Source organism: Hypanus sabinus, chromosome 4 (genome assembly GCF_030144855.1).
Source record: "Hypanus sabinus isolate sHypSab1 chromosome 4, sHypSab1.hap1, whole genome shotgun sequence".
NCBI classification, from domain to species: domain Eukaryota; kingdom Metazoa; phylum Chordata; class Chondrichthyes; order Myliobatiformes; family Dasyatidae; genus Hypanus; species Hypanus sabinus.
The window spans coordinates 108,963,343-108,982,256 of record NC_082709.1 but is presented as its reverse complement, the minus strand read 5'-3'; the positions used below and the strand labels follow the sequence as shown (position 1 = coordinate 108,982,256).

At 43.3% G+C, this 18,914-nt stretch overlaps 2 protein-coding genes across 7 annotated transcripts in view; one reads left to right on the top strand and one right to left on the bottom strand.

Annotated features, from left to right (window-relative positions):
- gtf2f2a (general transcription factor IIF, polypeptide 2a) overlaps nucleotides 1-18,914 on the bottom strand; it is a 139,942-nt gene that overhangs the window by 15,639 nt on the left and 105,389 nt on the right. For both annotated transcript variants that reach the window (XM_059967843.1, XM_059967844.1), the window contains 2 exons: nucleotides 12,340-12,439; nucleotides 7,341-7,484 (listed from right to left, as the gene is read on the bottom strand). In XM_059967843.1, the coding sequence (XP_059823826.1) occupies nucleotides 7,341-7,484; nucleotides 12,340-12,439 (244 nt within the window). The remainder of the gene's footprint in view (nucleotides 1-7,340; nucleotides 7,485-12,339; nucleotides 12,440-18,914) is intronic.
- The window catches only part of kctd4 (potassium channel tetramerization domain containing 4), a 31,073-nt gene continuing 24,604 nt past the window's right edge, over nucleotides 12,446-18,914 (top strand). For 4 of the 5 annotated variants that reach the window (XM_059967842.1, XM_059967840.1, XM_059967839.1 and 1 more), the window contains exon 1: nucleotides 12,446-16,636. The gene's annotated coding sequence lies outside the window, so the exon portion shown is untranslated. Of the gene's footprint in view, nucleotides 16,637-16,668; nucleotides 17,209-18,914 lie in introns of those variants that run through there. The other variant, XM_059967841.1, reaches the window with a different exon arrangement.

Genomic DNA, 18,914 nt, shown 5'->3' with positions numbered 1-18,914 from the left:
TCCTTTTATCCCTGCAGTTTCTTAACTCAACCCACAAGAATTCAACATGTCCTGATCCTATGTCACATCTTTCTACTGATTTGATGCCATTCTTTACCAGTAGAGGCACACCACACCTCTCTGCCTACCTTCCTATCCCTCGGATATAACGTGTAACCTTGGACATTCAGCTCCAACTACAACCATCCTTCAGCCATGATTCAGTGATGGCCACAACATCACACTTGGCAATCTGTAATAGTGCAACAACATCATCCACCTTATTTCTTATCCTACACATTTAGATACAACACCTTGAGTACCGTATTTGCTATCCTTTCTGACTCTGCATCCCTAATGATTTGATACTCACCCTGTTGACTGCAACTAAGTCCCAGAACCTGCCTGCCCTTCCTGACAGTCTGACTGCACGCTATCTTAACATTTTACCATCCGTCCTATCCCGAACTCCTTCACTCCTGTCCCCCACCCCACCAAGTTAGTTTAAACCCTCCCCAACAGCTCTAACAAACCTGCCCATTAGAATATTGGATCCCCCAGGATTCAGGTGCAACCTGTCACTTTTGAACAGGTCATAACTCCCCAGAAGAGATCCCAGTGATCCAAGGACCTGTAGCCCTGCCCTTTGCACCAGCTTCTCAGCACATATTTATTTGCCAAATCATCCTGTTTCTACCCTCACTGGCACATGGCACAGGCAGCAATCCAGATATTACTACCCTGGAGGTTCTTCTCAGCTTTCTACCTAGCTCTCCAAATTCTCTTTTCAGGACCTCTTTACTTTTCCTTTTTATGTTATTGGTACCAATATGTATCAAGATGTCTGGCTGCTCCCCCTTCCTCTCCAAAATGTTGTTGACGCGACAACCCTAACCCTGGCACCTGGGAGGCAACATATCGTCTGGGTGTCCTCTTCATGTCCACAGAATTTCCTGCCTGTTTCCCTCACTGTCAAGTCCCCTATCATTACTGTTCTCCTCTTCTCCCTCTTTCCTTTCGGCACCATGGGCCCATGGTCAGTGCCTGTAACCCGGTCTCCATGGCATTCTCCCAGGAGGTCATTCCCACTAAAGTATCCAAAGCAGTATACTTGTTTTTGAGGGGAATGGCCACAGGGGTGCTCTGCTCTATCTGCGTATTTCCATTTTTCCTGACGGTCACCTCGTGCAACTTCAGGGTGACTACCTCCCTGTAACTTTGATCAATTCTATCCTTGCTGTCACGTACAAGCTGAAGGTCATCCAGTTGTTGCTCCAGATCCCTAGCACGGTCTTCAAGGAGCTGTAGTCGGAAGCACTTCATGCAGATGTAGCTCTCCGGAAGACTCCCAGTTCTCCAACATCCGGCACGAAGAGTGCACCACAGCCATTTAAATGGTACAGTAAGAGAGGGGAGAAAAAACAAAAAGGAAACCTTGACAGGTGCTTTACACAGAGCTGACGCCTCTGGAGCCAAAGTCTGTTGCTTCTACTCTTGCCACTGGCCTACTCCGACAATGGCCGCCCCGCTTATCCCTTCTGTACTTTTATTTAGTTGGTAGAGTTGTTGACACCGCTGATAGGCCATGCACAATGGACAAATGCTCTTGAAGCTCCCTTTTTAAATAACCACTGCCGATCTGCGAGAAATCCCTCTTGGTAAAGATCTGCTGATGCCACTGATAGGCTACGTACAAATGGGCAAAAATTTCTTCAATCAAGTCTGATTGAAGTTCCCAGCAATGACAGGAAAGACATCAAGGTAGACCGTTTCATGTTTGCTAATCGTGACACTCAATACATTCAGTAGTTGCTTAACATCAGCCTTTGGTGGTATGTAAGGTGCAGTCAGAATCACAGAGAACTCTCGGTGAGCAGAACAGATGGCACTTATTCCAGGCCAGGGGAACGAGAGTGCTATTTCCAGGCACCACCAGCACCATTTTACCAGGAAACCAACATACAACTCCACAGTTGTCTTGGATGTGGTTCTTCTCAACTGACTTTCTATGAGAATTTAATTCAGTGTTTCTCTGTCGTGTCATTTCAATGTTAACCACATACCAGTGTTTCCAGCATGCCCTTTTACCAATTTTCTGACTGCTTCTTGCACTCACTCCTTCCCATTACAACTCCAACAGCACATATCAGGTTCCATTTTCACCTTGTGTCTTCAGACCTCTCCAGTGTGACGTTGCCTTCTATTGCCTCTCACTTTCCCCCTTCGCTTTCTTGATTCTAAGTGCATTACCCTTCCATAAGACCTTGGCTGACCATAGATAACATTAACAACCACTTCCCAAGGCACATTCTAGTGCAAGTGCAGGGAATGGAGCAAATGATCTTTTATCTTTGTAGTTTCCAGGTCTCCTTGGACCACTTTCAGTATTTTGAAGTATTTAAAGTTTTCACCAATGTAGAGGCCAAATACAGATTGGATGACTGCTTTGTAGAAGACCTAAATGAAATCTGCCACTGCAACCTGGAGCTTCCAGTTGCTCATCACTAATTCTCAATCCTATTTTGATTTTTCTTCTTTTTAAAATGTTTCCTCTCACGTTTCTTCAATTTTCCCAAATGCCACCGTCTTGCCCCAGGCTTCAACTGCCTGTATGTTGTCTCTCTGACTCCTTCAAGTTCATTCATCAACCTTGCTTTGTATTATTGGTATATCTGGATACATTAGCATGGCATCATAGTGGTTATTACTGGGTCTCTGTCCAGAGGGACACAGCTAACAAATAGTTCCTGTAGAACTCATCACCTGCTACAAGGAGTGTAAAGTTCCCATTCTATCAGGTGGAATTACAGCTCAGTTATTGTGTAATGAAATATCCACCATATAAAGTATTTCTTCTTTGGATAATCTTTACTTATGGAACTAAGATATATCTTGAACATGCATTAACACTAGGAGGATAAAGAGGAAAGTAGGCATAAGGCTAAGTAAAGACTTAGGACAATCAAGTTAACTTTATATAAGAACAACATATACTGGAAATACAGTTAAGCTGAAATTGATTTTAAACATTCAAACACACTTATTCTGAAATGTTAGTGCTCATTTTCACGGAAGAAAGTAATTCCAAACTGTGGTACTGGACAATTCATTCAACTCCTTAAATAATTTAATAGCTACACTTTCTGTCACTAAATGGAAATCACTTTCAGAATTAATTTCTTCCAACAGATTAATTGGAAAAAAATGAAAGCAAAAATGACACAATCATATCTTTAGAAAAACATAGTGACCAAAGGTAGCCAGCAAGCCAATCGCAAAGCAGGGCAGGACAGCAAACTATTTAACTATAGTGAAAGGACTGAGATGATTTTCCCAAAATTGACAATTTGGCAATTTTGCTGGTCAAACAAAACAGATTTCTGCTGGTTTGTACTTGTACTGTTAAAAAGTTTGATATTTCTGTCTCAGGGAGCAAGCACTGTATGGTAACTCCCATTCTCCTCACAAAAGCAGGATAAGAATGTTATTCTGTGGGCTTCCAGGAATTTTAGCATTAAGTTTGAGTAAATCTGGGTCTTTGAAACTCCAAAGGCCAAATGACTCATAAATGAAAAATTTTGCAGTTGTTTATGTTGGCCAGAAAGAACTAGCCTACAAATCAGTGAATTTAAATAAGGTAATGGACAGTGAAAGTAGACAAACATGAGTTGGAAGAATGGAGGCTGCCATTTTGTGAAGCTGCTCTGTGGCCTCCATTTTGTGAGTTCTCTTGTAAACTAGTTTTGCTCAGTAATAAGACCATAAGACATAGGAGAAGAATTAGGCCATTCAGCCCATCAAGTCTACTCCGCCATTCCATCATTGCTGATCCCAGATCCCATTCAACCACATACACCTGGCTTCTTGCCATATCCTTTGATGCCCTGACCAATCAGGAAATGATCAAATTCTGCTTTAAATACACTCACGGACTTGGCCTCCATCACAGTCTGTGGCACAGCATTCCACAGATTCATTACTCTCTGGCTTAAAAAAAATCCTTTCCTCTGTTCTAAAGGGTCGCACCTCAATTTTGAGGCTGTGCCCTCTAGCTCTGGATACCCCCAGCACAGGAAACATCCTCTCCACATCCACCCTAACTGGTCTTTTCAACATTTGGTAGGTTTCAATGAGATCCCCTCACATTCTACTGAATTCCAGTGAGTACAGGCCTAAAGCTGCCAAACACGCCTCATGTGTTAACTCCTTCATTCCCAGAATTATCCTCATGAACTTCCTCTGGAGACTCTCCAATGACAACACATCCTTTCTGAGATATGGGTCCCAAAACTGACTGTTTTGGGTCCAAGTGTGTACTGACTAGTGTCTTATAAAGTCTCAGCATTATCTCCTTGCTTTTTATATCTTGTTCTGCTTGAAATAAATGCCAACATTGCCTTTTCCTTCTTTACCACAGACTCAACATGTAAATTAACCTTCTAGGACTCTTGCACGAGGATTCCTAAGTCCCGCTGCACCTGATGTTTGAATTTTCTCCCCATTTAGATAAGAGTCTGCACTACCACTCCTTTTACCAAATGCATTATCATACGCTTCCCAACACTGTATTCCACCTGACTCTTTTTTTTTGTCCATTTGTCTAATCCCTGCTGCATTGCTTCCTCAGCACTACCTACCCCTACACATATCTTCATATCATCTGCAAATTTTGCCAGAAAGCCATCAATTCATTATCTAAATCACTGACAATGTGAAAAGTAGCTGTCCCAATACTGACCCCCTGAGGAACATCACTAGTTACTGGCAGCCAACCACAAAAGGGACACTTCATTCCCACTCGCTGAATTCTACCTGTTACCCACTCCTCTATCCATGCCAGTTTCTTTCCTGTACCTTGTTAAGCAGCCTCATGTGTGTCACCTTATCCAATGCCTTCTGAAAATCCAAGTAAATTTCATCCACTACCTCTCCTTTGTCCACCCTGCTTGCTACTTCCTCGAAAAACAGATTTGTCAGATAAAATGTCCCTTTACAGAAACAATGCTGATTTTGACTTATTTTATCATTAGTCTCAAGTATCCTGAAACCTCATCCTTAATAATGGACTCCAACATTTTCCCAACCACTAAGGTTAGGCTAACTGGCCTACAATTTCCTTTCTTTTGCCTTCTTCCCTTATTAAAGAGTGGAGTGACATTTGCAATATTCCAGTCTTCTGGGACCATGTCAGAATCAAGTGATTCTTGAAAGATTATGACTAATGTATCAGTTGTTTCTTCAGCAACTCCCTCAGGACTCCAGGAAGCAGTCCATCTGGTCTATCTACCTTAAGGTCTATCTGGACTTATCTACCTTAAGACCTTTCAGTTTGCTTAACATTTTCCCTTTATAATAGCAATGGTATTTACTCCTTCTCCCAGACTTTCATGGACCTCTGGCACACTGCTAGTGTCTTCCATAGTGAAGACTGATGCAAAGTACCCATTAAGTTCATCTGCCATTTCACTGTCCCCCATTACTACCTCACCAGCATCATTTTCCAGTGGTCCAATATCAACTCTCACCTCCCTTTTACTCCTTATATAACTGAAAAAAACATCTGGTATTCTGCTTTATATTATTAGCTAATCTTCCCTCACATTTAATCGTTTCTCTTCTTATATCTTTTTCAGTTGCCTTTTGTTGGATTTTAAAAGCTTCCCAATCTCCCAGCTTCTCACTCACTTTTGCAGTCCTTAACTTCCTTTGTCAGTCACTGTTGCCGACCCGTGCCATTTGAGGACTTCTTCTGTGGGACATACCTATCCTGCGCTTTGTGAACTATTCCCAGAAACTTTTGCCATCTTTGCTCTGCTGTCATCCCTACCAGTGTCCTCTTCCAGTCTAGCTGGGCAAGCTCCTCCCATGCCTCTGTAATTTCCTTTATTCCATTGTGATACTGATACATGTGCGTTATGCTTCTCCCTCCCAAATTCCATCATATTATGATCACTGCCTCCTAAGGGTACCTTTACATTAAGCTCCCTCATAAGATTTGGGTTATTACACAACACCCAATCTAAGCTAGCCTTTCCCTGAGTAGGCTCAAGCACAAGCTGCTCTAAAAAGCCATCTCATTGGCATTGCAAAAAATCCCCTTGTGATTGGACACCAAACTGTCTCCCATTACAATTATGTCATTTCCCTTATTACATGCCTTTTTCAGCTCCCTTTGCAATCTCAACCCCACATCTTGGCTACTATTTGGAGGCCTATATATGGTTTCTATAATGGTTATTTTACCCTTCTCTGACCCTATGTCCCCTCTTTCAAAAGATATAATTCCATCTCTTGCCAACAGAGCCATACCACTGCCTATGCTTTCCTGCCTGTCCTTTTGATACAAAGTATATCCTTTGATGTTAAGCTCCCAACTATGGCTTTCTTTCAGCTACAACTCAGTGATGCCCACAATGTCATACCGACCAATCTCTAACTGCGCCACGAGTTCGTCCATCTTATTCCAAATGGTAGTCACATTTAAATACAGCACCTTCAGTCCTACATTCTTCACCCTTTTGAATTTTGCCTCTGTGGTACAATTTAACTCTTTGCTCTGTCTGCAGTTGTACCCAATCACTGTATCAATGTGCTCCTGATAATCTGCTGGATTTGAGATAATTTCCAAATAAGTTATTTGTGAGGTGTGACAGAACATGCAGAGCCTCATAACTGGTTGGTTGGTCTACTCTGACCTAGAGCAAAGAGACACAAAGTACCAGTTGCCAATTGCTGAAGAGAGGACAATAGACTGATGCTGGCTTGGACCACAGCCAATACAAAGGTGACTGGTCAGTTGAGCCCGCAAGACTGAAACACAACACCTGAACTGGTAAGAAGTGTGTTTAAAAGTAACGAGCTTCGAATGCAAAGCAATGACAACTCCAAAGACCAATCATGGCAGATGTGGTGGACCCCAAGCTGGAGATGTGGAGAGATTACATTGGGACCACAGGGAACACCTGGCCAGCGTAGACTCTTTTGCATGAGTAGTACCTTTTCTATTCTTTGACTGTTCACGGAAGAACAGACAACCTCTTAGGTGTGTCCTCAGTTCGTCACTTTGTAAATTCATGTGCTTGTTAGTTGAGATAATAAAGTACTTGTCAGTAAATACAGGTTCTCTCTGTCCTCAACCGATCATTATTACTAAGGGATAATCCTTGAAATTACAATCGTGTGGCATTTATAACACTTTTCCTAGAGTCAAATTGGCATAATACTGCAACAAATATTAAAGGATAACTCATACGCAATTATATCATTTATGGCCACAACTTAACCTCCAAGTGAACCATACACTTTAAATCCAGAAGATGGCACTGGTAGAATTAGAACAGTACATCATTCTCTTTACTTACCACTGGCTGCTTTGTGATATCCACCAAGTCTTTAATGTTGTAGTACTGATGCTTCTCAAATGCTGAAAACAACATGTCCAGAACTTGGTGCCTGTCAGCCCGGGCACGCTTTCCATCTTCCTTCTTTTTCCTCTCGTATTCAATCTAACAGAAAGCTCAAGATTAGTAAAGTGATATTGCACTCAGATTAAATGCACAGCAGTGCTCTCTTCCAGGAAACCAATTCTTTCTAAGTCATTGCATCAGTTACTGACAGAGATTCTCAGTGCCTGTGTTGCTTACCGTCTAGTTTCCTTATCAGATTCGTGAATAGACAAGAAGCCCAGGAACCCACCATCAGATCTCCAGGGTCACTGTGTGGGTTTCCTCCCACAGTCCAAAGACTTACCGGTTGATATGTTAACTGGTTATTGTAAATTGCGCTAGGGTAAAATCAGGGTGGTGTAATTGAAGGGCCCACCCTTCAATTCAATAAATAAAATACATAAATGCCACATTACAACTGGATACCTGTATCCAAGAGGGGCCTTCCGCTGTCTCTCCTGCAGGGCAGAAGTAGCCTATTGGCTTTCTGGCCTGCATCAGCTTCATGAAGCACAGAGACATGATTTACAAAGTGCAAGTATTCATTCTTCACACACAGATGAAGGACCACAGTTCAATAAAATGATGCAGCCTCAACAAGCAACCCGAGAGATTACTCCCGCAGTTTCCCAAAGAAAGGACATCCCTCTTGCACTCTGTCCGATCAGTTTTACCTCTAGACTTTTGATTGCTACATCCTGAATTGTATATGAGTGTATGTACATATCTCTTTCTCAAGGGCACAATTTTACCATGTAGCTCCTGCCTCTGAGAAGGACACACAGTCAGTGTCTACAAGTATGTTCAATACCAGTGTCAATAGCTGAATAACAGGCTGGAGAGGGAGAGCGGTGGCCAGGGACATCAGGAACAGTGTCCACTACGCTCTGAGATTTACAAAGCGATTGGATATTTCTGCTATGCGCCTTGCTGACAACCTAAGCACCGGTCAAGGAAGTGGTTTGTGGAAGCACCAGTGAAACAGACCAAGTTCCTGTTCATATCCATTCACAACAGCCCGTTTTCCAATCTGACACCCTCATGAGGTATCTAAATATTCACAAGACAGTTGATAGAAAATGGGCAAAAGTATCAGAAGTTCAGGGAAGTTAGCCAAGCTTGCTCCACCAGCTTGTGTTTTTAACCTGCCCTGCACCAAGGACTCTTGACCCTTTGCTGCTGTTCTGGTCCAACCACATGAGAAAATAGGAACATAATTAGGCCACTTAGCCCTTCAAACCTGGACTGTACATGCAATGTGATCATGGTTAAGACTTATCTGATCTGATATGCCAGATCCCTTTTAAAGATCTCTATTGACAGTTTCCACAATCTTCCCCGGTGGAGAGCTAGTGATCAAATCCTGCTGCACGCTTACACTGTGCCAACCATATGAACAATTTTAACCTATAAGACACACATCTTGACCTGAAGCATTAACTATTTCTCTCCCCACAGATGCTGCCTCAGCTGCTCTGCGTTTCACAAGCATTAAAATGGGCAGAGAACAATGAATTGTGGCACTTGGTGTGGAAGCAGGATCTAGAAGTTGAGCACACAGATGCTTAAGGGTCAGCCAGTAATGGACCAGTGGAGAGTACCTGTTAGATGAGCAAAGATGTGAACAGCCTCCGGTACATGATATAATTTGAAATTTATGGAGGGACATCCAACTAAAGGGACGATTGAGGAAATTGAATCTTGAGGTGATAGAGGCATAGATTAATTTACCCCTAGTGGAGATGCAATAAGTTATTTGTTGTGTGGATTGTTCTCAGTCATAGCCTCTCTGCATTTGAATTTGGGCTGATTATTCTTGTTATAACTGATGTGGCAACTAACCATTCAGATCAGAGGACAAAATGGAATAGGGATCTAGAATCTCATCTCAAACATCTTTGAGAGTGGCAGCCTATTAAACCTGCAACCAGCAAAATAGTTGACAGTCTGAACATCTGTGCCTCCGCACTGTTCAGTTGACAATCTACGTGCTCTTGACAATCACAGTCAGTAAGCGCTATCTGAGGTAGACCGGAGTCTGGAAAAGGGGCAACGGATCTTTGATCATTCCATTAACCTCTGGTGTTATTCCTACCAAGAGATGTAGGAACCCCAGGAGGAAGCAGAAAAACTTTGGGCAGCCTGGGTTCTATTGTAGTCTGCACACCTTGTCACCACCTCTTCCGTCAAGGGTCGCTTTCTTTCACAACCAACTATCAGTAATATGCAACAGTAGATCAAACTCATCTTTCTAAGCAGAGACAGTATTTGGGAACTAAATATACTGCCCTTGAAATGCTACTGGGTGGCACATTTGTATCTGATTCACTATTGAGTTTGATCAAAAACACGATTGTTTTTCGTGTGTGGGTGATAGACTTTGGAAATGTTATTTTGTGCTCCATGTGTAGGAGATGGAGACAGAAACACACAAAGAGCACTGTTGATAAGACGTGGTTTCAAACAGCATTCTAAGCATGCCGGAGTGCAAAATTCTTCCATGAAGATGCCAAGGGTTCTTGTTGATTTAAGCCACTGCACTGTGCAGTGTCAGTTAGAGAGCTCACAGCTCCAGAGCTGCTTATGTGGAGTTTGCATGCTCTCCCTGTGGCCTCTGGTTTCCACCCACATGCCAAGACACGTGGTTTGATAGGTTAACTGGATGAGTGGTAGAATCTAGGGTGTATTTATAAGAATGCTGTGAGAAGAACATAAGATGGATGTAAATCTATTTTCAAGTGAAGTGGATTCAATGGGCCAAGGGGTCTGTTTAAGTGACCTATAACTATCATTCCAGGGATGGGGAGGCAATAAAGGCAGACTAATTGTTCACTGGAATGGTTGGAAGGCACCTAGCAGATTGCTGCATTCTTGGGGCCCATGACTGCTGTCCAACAGGTCCCACGATCACATGTGGAACCTCTCTCAATCAGTAATCACAATCATTTTCCTCCATGATTTCTACCTCTCACCATCCTGACTGCCAGTGGCCAGTCCATTTGACTGATCTCAGTTCAGAGATCACGTCCAAGTGACGACCCTCCCAAGTTCTCATTCCAAACTGCTCTCTGTTCAGCAGTTCAGCAGGGGGTTCACTATAAACCCCCTCTATCCTTAGCCCAAATGGAACAGTTGGAGAAGAGGAGGTTGCAAAAAAAAAACACCTTTGCGTTGTAAGGGTTCCTCATTTCTAGATTAAGCATTGAACACCCCCTTCCTGATTACTGGGCACACTACACCTTCTAACCCTGATATCTTAATCATGTATGCATATAACTGTACCTTAACAATACTCAATGAAATTTAAATAACCTGCCTATTTCAAAATGTCTTCTTCATCTCCCTAAGGCATGTACTGTACCTGCAAGAATACTTCAGACATTTTTAGCATACAACCCCGATGAACAGTAATGGCACTGAAAAAATGCGGAAGGTAAATCAAAAGAGATAATGGGGGAAGTTCAAGGAAGTAGGAAGAGGGAAGAGGCAAAAGGGGCAGGATGTGGTGGACCATTGGAATGGTGTGAAGGGTGGTAAAAACAAGGATCAGAATTGTTAAGTTGGGCTGATAGATATTTGATAGGACCCAAAGCACCGGGAAAGGCAGTGTGGCGGATATTGCAGGACGTGCAGACAGCAGGCGTTGCTTGATTATAAGTTTATGGAGGGTGTTGAGGAAGTTCACCTGGAAACAATCTGAGATCAAAGGTCTCGTGACTCTTTAAACCACCGCCATGCCCAATGGTACATGGGAGTCGGGGGAGGGGGTATAGATATTTAGATGACCCTGTTTGAGGGTCTTGGTAGGAAACAGGAAAAGGCATCAGCAAAAGGCAGCAATATTATAGGTGAAAGGAATGTTCATTTTCACAGAAAGGAGGTGGCAACTCTGGAGAGTGCGGGGCCAGTAGGTTTTGTACTAGCTGGGACATGAAACAGATGGCAGGGCATAAATTTTGGGTTTTAAGATGACACTGAATTGGAAGAAATTGCAAAAGTGGCTGTACTGAACTACCGATGATGTCAGTGTAAATGTGTAAAGGACCCATATTGATAATAAGGTGAAGTGAGTGGGAGAAAGAGATAGAGGCAGTTGATTCAATTAAGAGAAGTGAAAATGATTTCTGAGAATGTTACTGAATGCCTTCGTTCTATGGAGAGGTCAGACAGGCTGGGGCCTTTACCCCAGGAGCAGAGGCTGCGGGGTAATACAATCATGAGGGGAATACATAACATGAATGGCCAGTCTTTTTTCCAGGACATGGGAGCCTAAAACCAGAGGGTAGAGGGGACCCAAGGGACAACTTTGTCCACATAGAAGGTGGTGAGGTGCTAGAGGAAGTGGTAGAGACACACACAATTATGACATTTAAAGTGCATTTGGATATTTCCATGGACAGGAAAGGTATATGGGCCAACACGAGCAAACAGGACTGGCCTGGGTAGGCACATTTGGTTGTCACAAACCAGTTGGGTGAAAGGCCTGTTTCTGTACCGATAGGCTTGATGACTCCAGATGCATTGAGGCAGACAGACTTCTTCTTTCAGCAAGATATAGAAAGCAAAGAAAATGTGCATCTGCGTACATATCCTCCACTCCAATCCAGTGCATTGTCGAGCATCTCTACCTGCCTTTCTGCTGGAAGGTAATATAACTGACATCTTAGCAGCTACAGACCTTTATTTCAGTTCATGTAAAACACAGACATAGTCAAACAGCAACAGTGAAGTGGCCCTTGTTAAATACCTCCCTTGAATATTTTTCAACCCATGTTCCTGCCCCACTATAAGCACACCTCCATCTTGCTCCCATGCTCGTGCTGAAGACTCACTCCTCTGCTAATACAAACCTTTGGCTGTAATACACAGCTAGTCTGGTCACACGTCAATGTGACAGAAAACTAATCACACTTACATTGTACTGATGGTTTGCAACAGGCTTATAGTTTGTTGTTACAGCCTTTTCCAGTTGCAGAGAGAGACGCAACGGCCTTGATGATTCCTCAATTTGTTGTCTAGAGTGTGGGGACAAAAGTAAAATTATTCTAAGTTAGCAATATTACTGTATTCAGCAAAAAACAAGCTGCACTGTGCCAAGGTGGAAACATGAACATGATGACCAAAAGCTTCAGCACGGACAACTGGCTTTCAAGAGACTTACAGCAGGAGATTGAGAGTGAGAAGGGTGAGAGAGTTCGGGTAAGAGAGAGAATGAGTTGGCGGGGCCTGGGCAAGAGAGGATGGGAGGGAGAGTTGGGGGAATGGGGCGGGAGGAGAGGGCTAGGAGGATGGGAATGTCAGTGGGTTGGGGGGGGGAATGGTGATGGCTAAGGAGGGGCTGACAGAAGAGGGAGAAGGATGGGAGGTGGGGGAAGAGATCAGGTGAGAGGATGGAGGACGGGGAGGGGTCAGGACAGGGCAGATGCAGTTAAAAGGGCAGAGGGAGGGAGGAGTTGGGGATTGAGGGATCGGTGGCTAGAGGAGATGGAGAGAGAGAAGGGGCAGGGGAGAGGGGATGGGAGGGAAAGAGTGAGGGAGGGGGCAGAAGGAGCAGGGATGTGAGGATGTGGTTTAAAAGGGGTGGGGGTAAGAGGGTGCGAGTGGAAGAGGGATGGTAGTGAGAGGTTGTGTGTAAGAGACAAGGAGGGGTGGGTGGAGGCAAGGATGAGAGGAGGGAAAGAGTGGGGAAGAGAATAGGTGGGTGGGACTAGAAGATGGTAGAGTGGACAGGGAGGGAATGGAGTGGGTGCAGAGGGGTAAAAGCTAGTGACTGGGAGAGACTGGAAGGGGTAGGAAGAGGGGGAAGAAGGTGGGGAGGTAGAATGGGGAGACACGGGGCGAAGCTGGGGGAGAAAAGATGGGGAGAGAGAATGTGGAGGGAGAGGAGGAGGAGCAAGAGAATGGGTGAGAAAAGGTGGGGGGGAGAGAAACATAGAAAACCCTTAGCACAATACAGGCCCTTCGTCCCACAAAGCTGTGCTGAACATGTATCAACCTTAGAAATTATCTAGGGTTACCTATAGCCCTCTATTTTTCTGAGCTCCATGTATCCAGGAGTCTCTTAAAATACCTTATTGTATCTGCTTCCAACACTGTCGCCAGCAGCCCATTCCACGCACTCACCACTCTCTGTGTAAAAAACTTATCCCTGACATCTCTTCAGTATCTACTTCCAAGCACCTCAAAACTGTGCCCTCTCATGCTAGCCATTTCAGCCCTGGGGAGAAGCCTCTGACTATCCACACGACCAATGCCTCTCATCATCCTATACACCTTTATCAGGTCACCTCTCATCCTCTGTCGCTCCAAGGATAAAAGGCTGAGTTCACTCAACCTATTCTCATGAGGCATGCTCCCTAATCCAGGCAATATCCTTGTAAATCTCCTCTGCACCCTTTCTATGGCTTTCACATCCTTTCTGTAGTGAGGCGACCAGAACTGAGCACAGTACTCCAAGTGGGGTTTGACCAGGGTCCTACATAGCTGCAACATCCAGGTCATTTATAAAGATCACGAAGAGTAGGGGTCCCAGAACAGATCCCTGAGGCACACCAACCTCCACTCAGAATATGACCCGTCTACAACCACTCTTTGCCTTCTGTGGGCAAGCCAGTTCTGGATCCACAAAGCAATGTCCCCTTGGATCCCATGCCTCCTTACTTTCTCAATAAGCCTTGCATGGGGTACCTTATCAAATGTCTTGCTGAAATCCATATACACTACATCTACTGCTCTACCTTCATCAATGTGCTTAGTCACATCCTCAAAAAAATTCATCAGGCTCGTAAGGCACGACCTGCCTTTGACAAATCCATGCTGACTATTCCTAATCATATTATGCCTCTCCAAATGTTCATAAATCCTGCCTCTTGGGATCTTCTCCATCAACTTACCAACCACTGAAATAAGACTCACTGGTCTAGCCCATTATTATTACACCTTTCCAGAATCTATCTCCCTATCTGCTCCTCAATGTCCCTGTTACTATTGGGTGATCTATAAAAAACACCCAGTAGTTATTAACCCCTTCCTGTTCCTAACCTCCACCCACAGAGACTCTGTAGACAATCCCTCCAAGATTTCCTCCTTTTCTGCAGCTGTGACACTATCTCTGATCAGCAGTGCCATGCGCCCCCCCCCCCCATCCTTTCTGAAACATCTAAAGCCTGGCATTCAAAGTAACCATTCCTACCCCTGCACCATCCAAGTCTCTGTAATGGCCACAACATCATATCTCCAAGTACTGATCACGCTATAAGCTCATCCACTTTGTTCACAATACTCCTTGCATTAAAATAGACACATTTCAAACCATCGGTCTGAGCGCGTCCCTTCTCTATCACCTGCCCAACAAGGTGGAGGAGGGAGTAGCTGGAGGGGGTGAGAAAAGGTGGTAGGTAGAGTAGGTAGGTGGAGAGAAGTTGAAGGATAGAATTTTTGGGGGAGTGAATATGGGCAGGAGGGAATGTGGGGGGAAGGAACATCTGGTGGGTGAGGGAATGTGGAGGAGAGAACGTGGGGGGAGAGAACGTAGAGGGAGAATGTAGAGAGAGAACATGGAGGGATAAAGTGGGGGAGAGAATGTGGGGGGGAGAACCTGGGGGAGAGAACTAGGAGGGGGCAGAAAGTGGAGAGGTGGGGGATAGAAGTTGGAGGGGGGAGAAGATGGAGGGGAGAAGTTGGAAGGAGAGTAGGTGGAGGGGTAAAAGGTGGAGGAGGAGAAGATGATGGGGATTAATTTGGAGGGAGGTGTAGTTGGAGGAGGTGAAAGTGGAGGGGTTGAAGAAGGGGGTGAGCAGTGGGGTTAATGCTGGAGTGGCAGAAGGTTGGGGAGGTGATGGGGCCAAAGAGGGGGAGAAAAGTGGAGGAGGAGAGAAGGCAGGGGAGACAAGCTGGGGGAGGTTCAGAGGAGAGTTGAGTGAGAGGAGGTGGGGAGAAGTTGAGGAGAGAAAATGGGGAAAGGAGGAGGGGAGAGAAGGGGAGAGAAGGAGGGGAGAAGGTGGGGTAGTTTGGGGAAGAAAAGGTGGAGGGCAAGAACATGGGGAGAATGTGGGGCAAGGAAGTGATGAGCAGGAGGTGGAGGGGAACAAGGCATAGGAGGGAGAATGTGGTGGGGTTGTATTTGGAGGGGGTTGAATTTGGAGGGGGTGAAGGTGTAGGGGAGAATTTGTGGGAGGCAAAGTTGGAGGAGTGAAAAAGTGGAGGGGAGAAGGTGGGAACAGAAGGGAGAGAAGGAGAGGAAAGGTGGAGGGATGAGTGAAGGTGGGTAAGACAAGTTGGGAAGAGAAGGCAGAGGGGTAGAAGTGGGAGAAGTTAGAGAAGAGGAGAATTTGGTGGGTGGGAGAATTTGGAGAAGGAATATTTGGAGGTGGGAGAATTTTTGAGGGGGGATAAGTTGGAGGGATGAGAATTTGGAAGAGGAGATTTTGGAGGGGGAAATTTTTGGGGGAGATTTTGGGGGCCGAGTATTTGGGTGGGGAGCATTTGGAGGATCTGAAAGTGATGAAAAGAAGGTGGGGAGGGAAGATGGGGAAAGAAGGTGGGGTGAGTAAAGGTGGAGGGTGTGAAAGTGGTGAGGGGAGAAAGCGGGGTGACAAAATGTGGGTTGGGCTGAAGGTAAGGTCAGGGACCGAGAAGCTGGATTGTTGTTCACACCAGCCAGGTTTGCACTGATCGTTGCCGGTGACAAAGTTGAGTTGAATTGTGTCCGAAGCAGGAAAATTGATGTAGCCTGTTGCTTAGAGGCCCTTCGATACAACAACTAGGAACGATCTTTGTCACTACTAGATTCAGCTGTACTTTCACAAGCTACAATGATAGTGATCATTATAGCCAAGAGTCCTGTTCACATCTAATCTGCTGAATCATGTGGTTACAGTTTTAACACTTAATAGCTAAATGGAAAGAATTAAAAGCAGATCTCTTTGCTCACACCAGTCTCATACTTCTTTTTCTGTTTTTGCACAAGTGCAATGTGGTGAATTTAATGTCTGCTAGACACATATTCAGTAGCTTGGATTCAAGATTGCAATTTACAGTTACCCAACTCCTGGATACTCTGAGTCACACTGCCACCACACTTCTGCAATAATCAGCAGCTCCTCAGCGTTCATTTCCTTTCCTTCAGTGTACAGCCGTGCCTTGGCAAGTCATAGTCACTTCAACTACAAACCTTTATCTGCTGTTAAAGAAATGGCCTCTGCTTCCGAAAGGTAAGAATATATTTTTAATGTACACTTCTTCTTTTATCAATTATTAACAGAAGCATAGCATTCTGTGGCTCTTTTATCACATTAACACCAGGAATCATACAGCAACCACCGACAGGGATGTGGAGATCAAATCCGTAAGCTTTGGAATATGGCTAAAGCATTTGAAAAAACTGAATATTACCATGCTTTTCAAAATTGAAGCTATCGTATGTCATGTCTTAGTAAAATGTTAGACTGTTTTTTTAAATGCTATTGTGCAAATATTTTGAAAACTGAGCTGCAAATCTAACACTTATTCAGCCCAGTCAGTTAAGGAAGCATTTGGGCTGAGTTGACAGCCGTTTTTAATTCTCTCAAGGATATGCAAGTCTGTTACAGAAACTATTTCAGAAACTGGGCAACTTGCAGTTTATTGGCACAATAACATTTTTCATCATTCAAGAATTTTCATGACCAATTTTTTCCCCCACATGGGTGTGTTGCAATTGATAATTTTTTCTACCCTTGCTGAGATTAGAAGTGTGGCAGGAAAACCATGATGGCCTTTGTCAACTAAAGCTATAGATATAAAGGTAGGTCATTTTCTCAAAGCATTGCTCACTCAGTTTTGTCCCTGAATTTCACAGGGACTTGCTGCTTATTTGGTACTGGAGGACTTGCGGACAGGTATCAGACTGCTTTAGGGCACTAACTGTCAGACGTTATTTAGTATCCATTACCTATGTGATATTGAAGTATTTACAAAGTCCTTCAGATTATTTGTTTCTGTGCTTGCAATGCCAGATTCTGCTTGAGGAGTAGCCTCTTAAGATACACAATCGCCTCTTTGCAGTGTTACTGCCCACACCAGTATTCATTTAAAAATGAGTTGCTAATGTTGACATTCCTTATTTCTCACCCTATGGTTCAGGACATATTCACTAACAAAATATTACTGAAAACAATTATGAGGCAGGGAATTAAATTCATTAAAATAGATCTATTAATCAACAGCTAATGCAGCTCACTAACAATCATAATTACTAACTTCTCTCAGCTAGCAAAATAATGTAAATATTACTACATAACTGGACTATAAAAATGGAAAAGAGTTTGTTGGAACTAAATAGTAATTGTTTGCAATAATCCGAAGGGGGTCGGATAAACCCAGTAGCTCTTTCAACTTCAGCCATTTTAAGCTTTTGGCATCTCTGCCTCATTTCAACAGTGAACATCAGATTCACAATGTTAAATGATTTTCTGTTAGATTCTAAATTGAAGTATGTGTGTCTGTTCACAAGGAAGAAAAGTTACTCACCAAATTACAATGTTTAAAATAAAACATTTAGTTTAGCTTCCAGAACAATTCTATTAAAATTAGGAAATAAAAGGAATAAACTGTTAACTACCTCTGACTGCTGTCACTCTATGAGGTTTTAAATCTAAGATTATTCCCACCATCAACTACTTTCTTTCTAATTTAGAAATACAAATGTGTCAGTCAGAAGTTGTTTAAATTGCATTCAGGTTGTATAAAGACTCTGCAGATTCAGCTGAGCTTTGAGAAGCATTCACAGTTCTTATTAAATTGGAAAGAACCCAACTGTTTATTAAAGCTACGTATCATTCTGAATGCAATTGGTTTAATTCATTTTATTGAACATTTGGTAGTCAGAGTGCATTTAAAAACTGAATAATTAGCATTAATAACATTTAATAATTAACGTTCAAGAACCTTTTCTTGCAAAGGTCAGCACAGTGGGGAGTTTGTTGATTATGGGTAAGTTTATCTCTTGTAAAGAGCACATGTCCCTAAACACTTTATCAGATCAAACTCATCTATCAACCAGTCATATTTTATGACATTTACATTTAAAAAAATTTTTAATCTGAACATAGATATACATCTTATCTAAGCAAAGACAGAACCTCTATTCAAAGATGGATGAGACTTAAAACACCACTATATTCTTCCTTAGTAATATTATTTCACTCTATTTTCTTCCATTCTTTGCTAATTAGTTTTGTCAGTGAACAGCGCCTCATTTGAATGACTGTTCTTTCTTTTGGCAAGTAGCCTGGTCAGGAAGAGTTCACAGATGAATCTGACACTGCATCACACATGTACACTTTTTATCAGATATCAAATTAACAGTCAGTTTCAGGAATTAAAGCTGAATATATTTACTCTTAACTCTGCTCCAATGTCAGTCAAAGCAGTCCAAATAAAACATTCACTGAAGTTAACTAATTCAACAAAGTTCAGTGGTTAAATTGACATCTCTTGGAATCAATGATG